The following is a 14,510-nucleotide window of genomic DNA, read 5'->3' as shown; positions in this document are numbered from 1 at the left end:
AGATTCAGGCTGCTGTTCATATGTTAGATCCTTTTGAACTAGAGTTTGAGTTTGTCCAGCTGACGGAGGGATGAGTTGCAAGTGGCGACGGTTACGCCTCAGAGTTGCCCCCTGATCTGTTTCAATAGTGAACGATCGAGGAGTTTTACTCTGACCTGTGACCACAGCAGGTGTCTCCCAGGACTTTTGATGATCTAACTTAGTGAGCACAGCATCACCAGATCTCAGCGCTGGTAGTGTTTTAGCTCCATGGTGACGATTAAAGTAGAAGATTGCTTTTGCTTTTCCTGAAATCTTTTCTCTTTACATCCTCTAAATTTGGCCACTGAGGCTGAAGATTTGTCTCAAGCATTGGGAGTGTTGTTTTAATTTTTCTGCCCATAAGAAGTTCAGCTGGGCTTACACCTGTGGAGATGCAAGGTGTCGCCCTGTAGCTCATCAGAGCCAGAAGAGGATCTTTCTGTTGTAGAATTTTCTTTGCAATCTGGACTCCTCTCTCTGCATGTCCGTTTCCTTGAGGGTGGTGTGGACTAGACGTTATGTGTACAAATCAAATACTTTTGCAAATTCATGAAACTCTGCACTCACAAATTGACGACCATTATCTGAAACTACTTCGTCAGGGCATCCAAATCTGGCAAATAGTGCTTTGAGTTTTAGCACTAATTCAGAACTGGTAATTGTTGTCATGTGGAGGATCTCAAGAAATCGAGAAAAATAATCTGACACAATAAGATAAGTGTGCTTGTTATGCTCACATAGATCAATAGCTAGCCTTTTCCACGGCCTATCTGGAAGAGGGGTTGAGATGAGAGGTTCCTTTTTCTGAGTATGTTTCATCTCCATAACATATCCGACAGGACTGAACTTTTGTTTGATCTCAGTTGAAATGCCTGGCCACCACACAGATGTTACTGGCACGCTCTCTACACTTTGTCAAACCTTGATGCCCATCATGTATTCTATCCAGAATATCTGCTCTCATGACGTCTGGAATCAACATACGAGTTCCCTTTGTCAGTATTCCGTTGTGTTCAGACAGCTCATTCCTGAAAGGGAAAAACTGTCGAACAGCCACTGGAATGTTGTCTACATAACTTGGCCATCCTGACTGGATATATTTCAATACAATTTGCAAGTTATTGTCAGCCACTGTAGCAACCCTAATAGCTTCAAGTTTTGTAGGGGTTGCAGGCAGGCCTTCAGCAACAGCTGCAATGTAACAATCCACATCTGAGTGTGTGTTAAGCTCTTTTCCATTGCATGCAATCGGGCTCCGTGATAGGGTATCAGCCACCAACAAAGTCTTTCCTGGAGCATACTCAGCAGTCAGTTTGAATCTCATTAGCCTCATAAGTAGTCTTTGACATCGCAGAGGAACATTGTCCAAGTCTTTCTTATTCATTAGAGGTACTAACGGTTTGTGGTCTGTCACTAATTTGAAGTTTTCAAGGCCAATCAGATATTTTTCAAATTTTTCACAAGTCCAGACGCTCGCCAGACATTCTTTCTCAATTTGGGCATATCTGGTCTCAGCCCCAGACAAACTACGTGAACAATAGGCCACTGGCTTCCAGTCTTCACCATGCAGCTGCAGTAACACACCCCCTATGCCATAACTGCTAGCATCAGCTGAAACAGCGGTGGGTAAAGACACGTTGTAGAATGTCAAAACTGGAGAAGTGGAAAGAACGTCTTTTATGCGCTGAAAGGCGGCTTCCTGAGGATAAGCCCAAGTCCATTGCTGATGTTGACCTTAAAGTTCGTATAGTGGTTTGCCCTCTGTTGACAAATTTGGGATGTACTTGCCTAGATAATTAAACATTCCAAGTACCCGTTTTAGCTCCTGCACATTCCGTGGAGCTGAGAGCTCACGGATTGCTCTAACCTTTTCAGGATCGGGCCTCACACCTGATTGTCAATCAAATGACCAAGGAAGTGGAGTTGTTGTTGTCTCAGCAGACACTTTTCCACGGTTTAACTTTAACCCTGCAGATTCATTCTCTCCATACCTTGGTAAGCCGTTGGTCATGTTGTTCCATAGTGTCTCCATACACCAGTATGTCATCCATATAAACAGATACACCTTCAAGGCCCCCAGAGAGTTCTTCTGCCATTTTACGCTTGAAATATTTCTGGTGCACTTGTGATGCCAAAAGGAAGACGTTTAAATGAGTACCTTCCGAACGGTGTTATGAATGTGGTCAATCTGCTGCTTTCCGGGTGTAAAGGTATCTGCCAAAAACCAGAGGCAGCATCCAAAGACGAGAAGACTGTAGCACCACTTAGCTTTGCAATTATCTCTTCTGTGGTTGGAAGAACATATCTTTCTCTTTTTACAGCCTCATTCAACTTTTTTAAATCCACACAAATTCGTACCTTTCCATTCGGTTTTGGTACTGGCACCATGGGTGCACACCAGTCTGTAGGGTCTGTCACTGGCTCTATGACCCCATTTCCTTCCATGCGCTGCAACTCTTCTTTTACTTTTTGTATAAGAGGCAATGGAACTCTGCGTGCTGTGTGTACTGCATATGGTTGAGCATTTTCCTTAAGCTGAATCTTAACAGGTTCTGTTTTAAGGGTTCCATGCTCTCCGAATGCATTGTTTATTTCCTCAATGCGTTTCACTAGCCCCATTGAGGATGCAGTCGATCGGCTTAGCAGATTGTTCACATTTTGTCCATGGATGACATATACAGGGAATGTATACACATTTTCCTTATATGTAGTACTGACTTGAAATTTCCCCATGCACTCTAGTTGACCTCCAGGACTGCACAATGTAACATTTGACTGCTCCAGAATTCTTCTGGGATCAAGCATGTTAAATGTTTCTTCACACATGATGTTTGCATCTGCACCAGTATCAATTTTAAATTTAACTGGTGTCTTTCCTATGGAAATTTGCACTGACCATTGCTCATCATTTCTTTGTGAATTTGTAACAGCACCCAGGAAATATTGTGTTTGTGCAACAGTCTCTGTCACTTCTCTGACTGATTTGCTGTGACACATCCTTTCCCAGTGACCCACTTTTTTACATTTATTGCATGCCGATCTTATTGCTGGGCAATTTTCTTTTTGTTTGTGTTTGATTTTTCCACATCGTCCACATTTTGATTCTCCATGCTCTTTGCCTTTTCTTTTAGGTGTCCATTTACTTTCTGTTCTGTCTGCTGCTGTTTTCCTCTGCGCCACCTCTTGAACTGCTGCGCACGCCTCCCCTTGCTGGTGAACTTGAAGCGCAACCTCTTCAGACTGGCGCACACTTTGTATAGTTTGAGCTAACGTGAGATCTGACATTAACTGTAATCTGCGCGACAGTTCTTTATCAAGTATGCCCACAACTATCCGATCTCGGATGTGTTCTTCTCTGTGTTCCCCAAACGCACAGTGTTCTGATAAATCATAGAGAGTTCTAATAAAGGTTTCCGCCTTTTCCCCGGGACGCTGTATTCTTTGGTAAAAGCAGGCTCGTTCGTGAATCACGTTTCTCTTGGGAAAGAAATAATCGTCGTATTTTCCTAACACAACGTCAAATTTCTTCTTGTCATCTTCCTCATTAAAGATGAATGATTTAAATATGTGTTCAGCTTCATTTCCCATGGCGTAGATTAACGAACTAACCTGGACTTCTCCATCTTCTTTATCCAGTTTGGTAGCACTCCGAAAACGCTGAAAACGTTGTTTCCAGTCAACCCATTAATTTGGACGATCAAATGGAAAACACTCCGGAGGATTAAATTTAGCCATTCTTCCGAGGCTATGTGCTCGTCAAGCACTTCTGACACCATGTAATATTTTAATGAACACACTTGACTTTACAGAGCAACAGGATCACCTTTATTCTGCTGAAAGCATGTGAAGAACTCGCAAAGCATCACGGGTCGCATTAACCCCTTACCTCTCAATGTCATACATAGTTCTTAAAGCTATACATACATTACAGTGTGTTTATGGTTTTGTTGTATGCTACTTTATAGAACAGTATACTACTTCATCATAACATGCTTGGCCTAATGAGGATCTTTTGTTTCTTCATGTCATTGGTGTTTACAGTGTACCTGTTACTCCTCTCAGCAGATTATTTCACTTCAGAACATTGTATTGATTGAAATGTAGATTCGCCCAAAGAGCGAAGACCTTTAGATTAGGTCAACAGTGTTTACATGGTGTACCCAAACATCTACTATTATGAAAGCCGTGTTTGCCATTTGATGTAAATGCTTCATACTGACATGTGTTTACGGCATTTTGAATGCAGTGTTACATTTTGAAGGAGATGTGAGGCATTCTGTATTTTGTGTGTGCAGTTTTGAGAATTGTAGAGTTTTGAAAAAAGGTGACACTGTTTTGAAAACGTGTGGAACGTTGGAAAACAACTATAATTTAGTGTTTGCTGCATTAACTGCCTTTATGATTTATACATTGTTATAATAATAATAGACGGAGAAGAATAGGAATAAAACATTTTAATGACAAATACACAATAACACACTCAAAAGAGAAAGAGAGAGCACTGCTGCCACCTGCAGACTTGAGGGCTTTTGTGTACACGTTATGACAGTAAGATTCTTTCACTTTCGTTATGACGACATAGCTGTTACTTTAAAACACCCCCTTTCACAGAACAGCTTACTCTATATAATACACTCTTATGAACAGGCCTATACCAATAAGGTATTTGGACTGAATGACAGCGACTTTGCTATCTATTCTCAGGACGACACAGACAGTTTCATTCATACAAGTTTTATTTGTTTATTCATTTCATTTTGAGAAAAGTTAATGTATTTAAAAAAAAAGACTTTTTGGCATGTGTAAAATAACAAGGCAATAAGAAGATTCTTGTTGAAAAAACAATGGCTGTACACTGGCTGATGTTTGTACTTGTGTACACATTTTATTACTTTATGTTCTGTAACAAACACGACTAATAGCTTGCTCGCATGCACCTTTTCTGGCACACCTGTTCATGACTAGAACAGTTCATTGCACTCTCAGGTTGTTGCTCTTATAACCACGTTCCTGTTTGCACAAGCAATGATTTAATGTGGAACTGATTAACCAGATGTTACGATTTTTGTTTTGTTTTATGACTTCAGCACTCAGTAAATCAATGCTTATTCTTTTTCCTCACATTTACAAATGTTTGCAGTGATTGATGTGATATAGAATAGTTCATCAGCAGGCTTGAGGCACCACAAATTGGGCACCATGGTTCATAAAGTGCTGACAAAACTTAAAACATACACTGAAACAGGGAGAAATTTTTTTAGGCTTACATGAATGGAGTTTAACTTACTAAATGCTGACCATTGATGGCAAAATGTATTGAATGGCAGAACTGTGATGGCAAATTGTGGCCTATGGTTTGTGGAATCTGAGAGTAGCAGTGCATAACCGGGATCTGCTCTTCATTTATCAAGGCTCTTCAGTCAAGACAAGACCAAGGCACCAACACTTAACACATTCAAAGATATTCTTTGAACAAGCTCAGAGATTTGTGACATGCTTCAGTCACTAAATTGTACTGATCTGAATCACTTGAATCAGTTTGTCATTTTAGAAACAGTTACGCGGAGGATGAGCACTGACCACAGAACAGCACATGAACTCTGAGATGCTCATTTCGCATAGGCCCAGATCTTATCCTTAAATCAGGCAAATCTTTAGCCTAAGATTAGCGAGGATTTGCCCCCCGGTGGGTTTCTGCGGCCGGAGGGAACCCCAGCGGCAGGCTCCTCAGTTGTAGACAGGGAAGAAGGAGCTGCAGTCTCATTCTGCTCCTGAACAGGTTCAGGTTCTTCTGTGCTATCTGTGAACAGCAAAATAAAAAAAAAAAGTGGAATAATTATCATATTATTGTATACAACTTTATTAAAACATTTGGACAAATTAAAACACTGTAAAGTGGATTAAAATTTTATGAGAACCCAAAAGCTTCAGTCCTCACATTCTTTACACTCTCAGATATTTTTACATTATATAGAGGAAGACGCCAAGACTGAACCGTTGAAAGCATTTGATGCACATTTACATATAGAAACAGAATTTTTTTTTTCAAACTTTTCTATTAGAATCATTTAAAAACTTTCAAGCTATACAATAAATTGGGACAAAAATGAGTTAATGGCCTATCTGAGATGATACAGTATATAAGTAGTGCAACCTGCTTTCATTCTATTCTAGTCCGTGTTAATGGACCAACAATAATATATTATTAGAAGATGTTGATATACAGTGTATCCAGAAAGTATTCAAAGTGCTTCACTTTTTCCACATCTTTTATGTTACAGCCTTATTCCAAAAAGTGATTCAACTAATTTATTTTCTCAAAATTCTACCCACAATACCCCATAATGACAAAGTGAAAATATTTTTGAAATTGTTTAAAAATTGTTTCAAATTTATTAAAAACAAAAACCCTGAAACATCACATGTACATACGTATTCAGACCCTTAGCTGTGAAGCTTTAAATTCTGTTTCCACTGATCATTCTTGAGATGTTTCAGCAGCTTAATTAGAGTTCACCTGTGGTAAATTTAGTTTATTGGACATGATTTGAAATGACAAACACCTGTCTATATAAGGTCCCAGGGTTGACAGTGCATGTAAAATCACAAACCAAGCATGAAGACAAAGGAATCGTCTGTAGACCTCCGAGACAGAATTGTCTGGAGGCACAAGGCTGGGGAAAGTTACAGAAACATTTTTACTGCTCTGAAAGTTCCAATGAGCACAGTGGCCTCATCCGTAAGTAAGATGTTTGGAACCACCAGGACTCTTCTAGACTCATCTAAGCTGAGTGATGGGGGGAGAATTGCCTTAGTCAAGGAGGTGATCAATAACCCGATGGTCACTCTGTCTGAGCTCCAGCGTTCTTCTGTGGAGAGAATCCACATCTGTGCAGCAATCCACCAATCAGGCCAGTATGGTAGAGTGGCCAGATGGAAGCCACTCCACGCCTGGAATTTGCCAAAAGGCATCTAAAGACTGTCAGACCATAAGAAACAAAATTCTCTGGTCTGATGAGACTAAAATGGTGGTGGCAGCATCATGCTGTGGGGATGTTTTTCAGCAGCAGGAACTGGAGGACTAATCAGGATAGAGGGAAAGATGAATGCTCAATGTACAGAGACATCCTGAATGAAAACCTGCTTCAGAGTGCTCTTGACTTCCGACTGGAGCGACGGTTCACCTTCCAGCAGGATAATGACCCAAAGCACACCGCCAAAATATTGATATAGTGGCTCCACAACAACTCGGTGAATGTCCTTGAGTGGCCCAGTCAGAGCCCAGACCTTAATCCTATTGAACATTTCTGGAGAGATCTGAAAATGGCTGTACACCGTCGTTTCGCATCAAACCTGATAGATCTTGAGAGGTACTGCAAAGAGGAATGGGCAAAAATTCACAAAGACAGGTGTGCCAAACTTGTGGCATCATATTCAAAAACACTTGAGGCTGTAATTGCTGCCAAAGGTGCATCAACAAAATATTGAGCAAAGGCTGTGAATACTTATGTACGTGTGATTTTTCAGGTTTTTTATTTGTAATAAATTTGCAACAATTTCAAAAAATCATTTTTCACATTGTCATTATGGGGTATTGTGTTTAGAATTTTGAGGAAATAAATTAATTGAATCCATTTTGGAATACGGATGTAACATAAAAAATTTGGAAAAAGTGAAGCGCTATCAATACTTTCCGGATACACTGTATACTGGCTTTATGATAAACATAAATGATTACTTAATAAATCGTCTTCATATAATAATAATAATAATTATTATTATTCGTCACAATTATATTATGGGCTCACTAACACTATACAGATTTGGGGGAATAGGGGATTCCCCCACTGCACAGCACGCACTAGCTTTTAGGTGGAGAGAAGACATGATGAAGCCTTTAGACATTTTTCACATGATATCATGCGGCATCCAGTTTGACTCAAGGCAGGGTATCAGTACTTCCAACAATTGAGAATTCAGCCAGTCACCTGTATATTTACTACAGATATGGTTAGATGATAAGTATGGCTGTTTTCTGTTGCCTGTATTCAAGGCGAGACATCTGGCATCTCAAATAAAGTTACTATGCAGTAAGATTTTCGCTTGAACTGAGAAAATGGCACTTTAAAAGGAGCGCTGTACTTCTATTGCTTTGTGTTGCTGTCTTTACTCCAGAGGAAGGTGGTATGTACTTGTCAGCATTCGTCAAATAAAAATTTCACACTTTTACAGGGTGCTGCACATTATTCAAAGTCAAATTTAAGGATTTGAGACCTTTTTTGAGCACGGAAGAACAAGTAATAAATAAAAGTGTGTGGGGATGCCCAATACTAGTGTTTTTGTGCTGGTACTGTGATTGTTTTACAGCCTGCTGTGGACAGCTCACTCACAAACACATTCATATTCCTCACGCTCTATGTACTGGTGGGTTCTCTGGCATTTTTATCTATAAATTTGACATTTTTATAATTTTATAAATATAAAATATTTAAGTCTGTTTAACATTCAAATGAAATTAAATAGAATAAAATAGTGTATGTGACTCTTACTAATCAACAAAATCTTCCTATGCAGTGCAGAGATGGGGCCAGAAGTGTCATTAGAAAGTGGAATTAATGTATTTGCCATGTATTTACAATTGCAAAAATCCAAAAAAACACCAAGAAGACTTTATTATTTTAATTTGGTTTTAGATTTAAATTATTTTTAACAAATTAAAAGGTAATACAAATAATCAAATTAAAACCACGCAGTAGGTGGCTTCAGGACATGGTCAGAACAAAAAGAAGAAGAAAGCATGTGAGAATGGATTAGAGAATAATTAATGAATCGAGTTGCATTTATAGTTTATATACCTACCAGGTGGACTAATATGAGAAGATTTAATAAAGAACTTGTTCTGGAACATTTACATATAATAGATCATATAAAAGGTTATATGCATAGCAGCATCAAAGTAAAAATAAATTCATTAATTAAGGAAACAACAAATTGAGTAAGTGAAAAGGTTGCAAATCTATACTTCCCTTTATAAACAATAGATTCCTCCTATTGTTAAAAACTTGAGATAACAATCATTTTCAAAGTCAGAAAGCAGCTCAATATTGAAAGAGAAACATTTGGACACAATCCCAATCATTTCATAGCCTTAAATTACAATGTGCAATGTTAATGTTATTTTCAGTTTGTTGTGAATTATCCCATTCAAAGGTAAAACTGAACTATAAATACAGGCCTGTAGCCATTTTTTAAATACAAATTTATTATATCATAAATCATTAGAATAATTAATTAATATATATATAAAAATATATATATAAAAATGTGTAATGTGTAATTATTATGACAATTAATCCAGCAAAAAAAAATGTGTTAAAGAGCCCATATTATGGGTTTTTGAAAACGCCCTTCCATGTAGTGTGTAACACAGTGAAGTGAAATATCCAGCTAAGGCTTAAATCTGTAAGTGCACAGTGTTTAAAACTATTGATTCATCTATAAAAGAGTCGACTCATAGTGCTTCAAACGAGTCATCTTGATAACGAGTCATTAGGTGTTTCGTGATGACGCGGCTACCAAACACAGGTAGTTGCGCGCGCAAACCCGGGAGATTTGAAACCTGCGGCCCCGCCCACTAACACAGAAAAAAAAGCCACACACAAAAGACTGTCAGAACATGGATCAGTGCATCATGGATCGTTTTTTTTCCTCCATTACACAAGTGTAAGTACGTGCGATTAAAATTGTTGCCTCGTTTACTCTAGCTTGCAAATTATGTATTTAGTTGTGTTTTGTTACTTGTAACCGCGTGTACTGTATCAGGTTAACTCTTTATATTCTCACATCGCGTGTAAAGCCACGTTGAAAATGAGACGCGTGCCGCTTTGTTTACGGATCGTCAGATGTTCCTACACGCATGCAATGGTCAAATTTCAAAATAGTTCAGCTATTCTGGATATAACTGTGGTCACGGATATAACGGAGGACGCAGGTGGACCACCCGCGTCCTCAGCATTTATATCTGTGCATAGGGCAGCAGAATAGAGAGGGCGGCGTCCGAGACACCTCCCTCACCACCCGCGTCCTCAGTTATATCCGCGACCACTTTGGTCTTCAATTTCATTTCACTTTCGTTTTCGCATTCGGGTTGAGGGTGGCATGATCGTCCTTTGCCTAGAGCAGCAGTTTAGCTTGCTCCGGCCCTGTGTGTGTGTGTGTGTGTGTCGGTTCCTCCTCTGAGGCGGAGGAGGGCAATGTATGTGTGTGTGTGTGTAAAGAGCAGGTAGACTGTGACAGGCTAGGAGATCTCCTCTCCAGTTCTTAGAGATTTTGCTCAATAAAATAGTTAGTCGTCTGTATTTTCAAGTCCATTGTCTGTATTCACATTCACTCACTGGCAGCCAAAATCCACGCCTTACACTATAAAGCGTGTATGCACTGTGAATACTTTTATATTGTTGATTAGCAGCTGGGCATTTCTCTCTGTCTCGTGCTGAAAGCTGTCATTGTCAACCAATAGCAGCAGGCTGTCATCGGTCCAATCAGCGCAGATTAGCTTCGCGCTAAGGAGGGGTTTGGGAACAAATGAATCACTGAACGATTCATATGGGAGTCGCTGGGATAATTAGGTAAAAATAGTGAATAGTGTTTAGTGAATTCATTGTGTAAAGGGTCCATTATTAGATACATTAGGCCATGATGGACAGGATGTTGGCAACACACCCCTAGTCTTTTCAAAGGAGATTCTGGGATTTTAATGGCCCCAGAAGGACCTTAGTTAAAGTCTTTTTTGAAGAATAGTACTCAATGACACCCCCTGCTGGTCACACTAGAACTTCTTTCAGCAGCAAACTAGTTTTCCCATGCCAGCTAGCCAGCTAGGTACTAACCATACACAACTCTGCTGACTTCGGCGGGTGACCATGTGAAAGCTGCAGAAAGCTAGCTGCTGCCTACAACATACATTGTTAACACAGTATAAAATATTGTAGGTTCCAACATGTTTAAAGCAATAAATAGTATTAAAGATTTAAAAGTTTTAAAACATTTAAAGCAATTTTCTTGTTGTTTTTTTGTTCTGTTGCAGTGGATATCAAAATTTGTGAAATGTTTATAAACAATTGTTTGATTTCTGTTTTCATTGATAATTTAAAGCTAGTTTAGAAGTGGCTATACCATGTTAGTGAAACATTGTTTTGAGAAATACCCAGTTTATAATCATTTATAAACATGGTGTACACATGAAACAGGGGTGAGTACAGTACAATTCCTAAAAAAATAATAAAAATGTTTTCTGGCATACATTCACTTTTAGGAAGGATTATATGCAGAGTTTTATAAATGAGAGCCCTGGAGACTTTATCAAGAACTCACATGCACGTGCACGCACATGAGCACACACATATATACAAAGGTTGGACAATGAAACTGAAACACCTGGTTTTAGACAACAATAATTCATTAGTATGCTGTAGGGCCTCCTTTTGCAGCCAAATGCAGCATCAACTGGTTATGGGAATGACAGATTCTAGGCTTGCACAGTAGCTAGAGGGATTTTGAGCCATTCTTCTTGCAGAATAGTGGTCAGGTCACTACGTGATGCTGGTAGAGAAAAACATTTCCTGACTTGCTTCTCTAAACACCTCAAAGTGGCTGAATAATATTTAGATCTCGTGACTGTGCAGGCCATGAGAGATGTTCAACTTCACTTTCATGTTCATCAAACTACTCTGTCACCAGTCTTGCTATTTGTATTGGTGCATTATCATGCTGATACAATGCACTGCCTTCAAGATACAATGTTTGAACTATTGGGTGCACGTGGTCCTTCGGAATGGTTCGGTAGTCCTTGGCAGTGACACATCGATCTAGCAGTCTAGGTGGTACACTTCTTTGAGGATTCTCCACACTGTTACTCTCCCAGATGTGGAAAAGACAGTGAAGGTAGACTCGTCAGAGAACAATACATGTTTCAGGTTGTCCACAGCCTAAGATTTTCACAGCTGGCACCACTGAAAGCAACATTTGGAATTGGCTTGAGTGACCAAAGGTTACACCAGGTTACTGGGTTACATGTTACTGGGCTACAGCAGCCCAGCCATGTATATTGACCCTGTGGAGCTCTTGAAGAATAGTTTTGGTGGAAACAGGAGATTTGAGGTGGACATTTGATTCTGCAGTGATTTTACGTTTTTTGGATACAACACAGTTAGCACCCGGACATCCCTCTCAGACAGCTTCCTTTTGCATCTACAGTTACTCCTGTTGGATGTGGTTTGTCCTGGGTTTGTCTGGATACTGTGGCTCTTGATTCATCACAAAGATTTGCTGTCACAGATGCACCAGCAAGACACGCACTAACAATTTGTCCTCTTTTAAACTCTGATATATCACCACATTGAGTGCACTGCAATATTTTAAGCAAAACTGTGCTATTACTCTGCTAATCAAACCTTCACATGCTGCTCTTACTTGTGGAATTTGCAATCAATGAAGATCAGCCACCAGGCTGGTCAAATTTAGCCATGAAACCTCCAATACTAAATTTGTCAGTGTTTCAGTTTCCCTGTATACTGTATATATAGCATGAGTTACACATAAGAGTTAATGAAACACTTACCGACACTGATTGGGCCTTCATCACCATTCTGTGCAGAAATAAAAGCATATGCCCAACAATAGATTTTAGAAAGAGCATTTAAAATTGAGCAATCAGTTTGAATGTGTAATGTCTATTCAAGTTCAAAGTTGTTTTGAGTCAATAATGCCTGAAGCCACTTCTGCGTCTTACCACAGGTACATTATTGTCAACTGTGCTGTTACTGTGGATGACTGGTTGAGCAGTACACCTTCTGAGAGGGGCAGATGGTTCTCCGCACAACACACCTGTAGGTTTCCCACCTTTAAAACAAATGAGAACTTTAAAAGCGTCTATGACATTTGTGTATAAATACCCATACAATACTTGTAGTTAACAAATACTGAATCAAAAAGTTGTTTCTGTAAACACACTAATAGCAAAGACATTGCTACACAAAAACTACAATCATCAGCACATTTAGAACTATGAAAGGTTGGTAAATTAAAGGAGTAGTTCACTTTGTTCACTACTAATTTACATTGTATTTTTTTCCTACTATGGAAGTCAATAGTGGCCATCAACTGTGTACAACTGATGAAAACAGCTCATACAGGTTTGGTACAGGTGGAGGATGAGTGAACTATTATATTCACATATTGTATTAGTTATGTGGCTGGATGGTGGCTCAGTGGGTAGCACATTCGCCTCACAGCAAGAAGATTGCTGGTTCGAGCCTCGGCTGGGTGAGTTGGCATTTCTGTATGTAGTTTGCATGTTCTCCCTGTGTTTCTTCCGGGTGCTCCGATTTCCCCCACAAGTCCAAAGACATTTAGCACAGGTGAATTGGGTAAGCTAATTGTCCACAGTGTGTGTGGGTGTTTCCCAGTGAAGGGCATCCGCTGCGTAAAAAAACATATGCTAGATAAGTTGGCGGTTTATTCCGCTGTGGCGACCCCAGATTAATAAATGGACTAAGCCAAAAAGAAAATAAATGTAGTTATTTTAGGTGTGATTAAGTGGAACCCAAACACATTCCACAAGTGATTCTCATCAAAGTGAATCATGCTAAGTTACCTTGCGAGAACTAGCAGTTTATCTCTGAAAATAATTAAATTTAAAAAAGACTTACCTATACACTATTATTTAAATATGTCTTCTTTTGTCTAAAGTTTAGTCATCTTTAAAGGCAAGTGGATGATTTTATCTAGAAGTATTATACTGAAAAAGTGACAAAGCTTAAATAAACTAGCACCTGGTGGATTGTTCCTCCGATGGGCATGAGGGTCCTCAGGTTCAGCAAATATACTAGATGCCATTTTATTTTTTTTCACAGGTTTCTCTTCATCTGTGCCAAAGCAAATATTTGAACCTCCACCAGGTGGACGCAGCACTCTAAAATGGACAACAAATACAGATTAACATGACAAAAATCTAAAAATCACTCTCTTATATTCACTTATGCTCTTGTTTCCTGTTCATGTCTTCTCAGATTTAATTTCTGACTTCTAAAGAAACAATATTCATGTCTTCCTAAGAAGGGACATGCTTTCTCACTGAAATCCACCACAACATGAAAACATAGATATTATAGATTGAATTAAAGACAGTTTTAAATTGTTTTGCTTCAATTGTTCCAAAACAGGGAGTAAAACCAGCATTGCAATATCTTCTTTATTTGGTTTACTTTCAAAAGGTAATACTTTTGAACAGACCAAAAAATGCCACATGCAGATAAATTATCATCTCATTGGTCAGAGTGCATCTGTTTCAGCAACTTTATATAATTTTATATCATGTCAGATTTGTGTCTCATTCTGCTGTTGTTATATTATTCTTTTTTTGGCATTGTACTTACATGCTTTGGACAACTGTTCAGTAAAATGTTCTGTCTATCAATGGCTCCAGGTTT

General features: G+C 39.0%; 1 protein-coding gene across 1 annotated transcript in view; it reads right to left on the bottom strand.

Moving 5' to 3' along the window:
• Positions 1 to 4,460: 4,460 nt before the first annotated feature.
• jpt1a (Jupiter microtubule associated homolog 1a) overlaps positions 4,461 to 14,510 on the bottom strand; it is a 12,258-nt gene continuing 2,208 nt past the window's right edge. The window contains exons 2-5 of the mRNA XM_056459048.1: positions 13,854 to 13,993; positions 12,812 to 12,921; positions 12,641 to 12,668; positions 4,461 to 5,821 (exon numbers count right to left, since the gene is read on the bottom strand). Of these exons, the coding sequence (XP_056315023.1) occupies positions 5,676 to 5,821; positions 12,641 to 12,668; positions 12,812 to 12,921; positions 13,854 to 13,993 (424 nt within the window). The 3' untranslated portion in view covers positions 4,461 to 5,675. The remainder of the gene's footprint in view (positions 5,822 to 12,640; positions 12,669 to 12,811; positions 12,922 to 13,853; positions 13,994 to 14,510) is intronic.

This window comes from Danio aesculapii, chromosome 6 (assembly GCF_903798145.1).
Source record: "Danio aesculapii chromosome 6, fDanAes4.1, whole genome shotgun sequence".
Classification (NCBI taxonomy): Eukaryota; Metazoa; Chordata; class Actinopteri; order Cypriniformes; family Danionidae; genus Danio; species Danio aesculapii.
The sequence above is the reverse complement of the archived record's forward strand: the minus strand, read 5'-3'. Positions and strand labels throughout refer to the sequence as shown.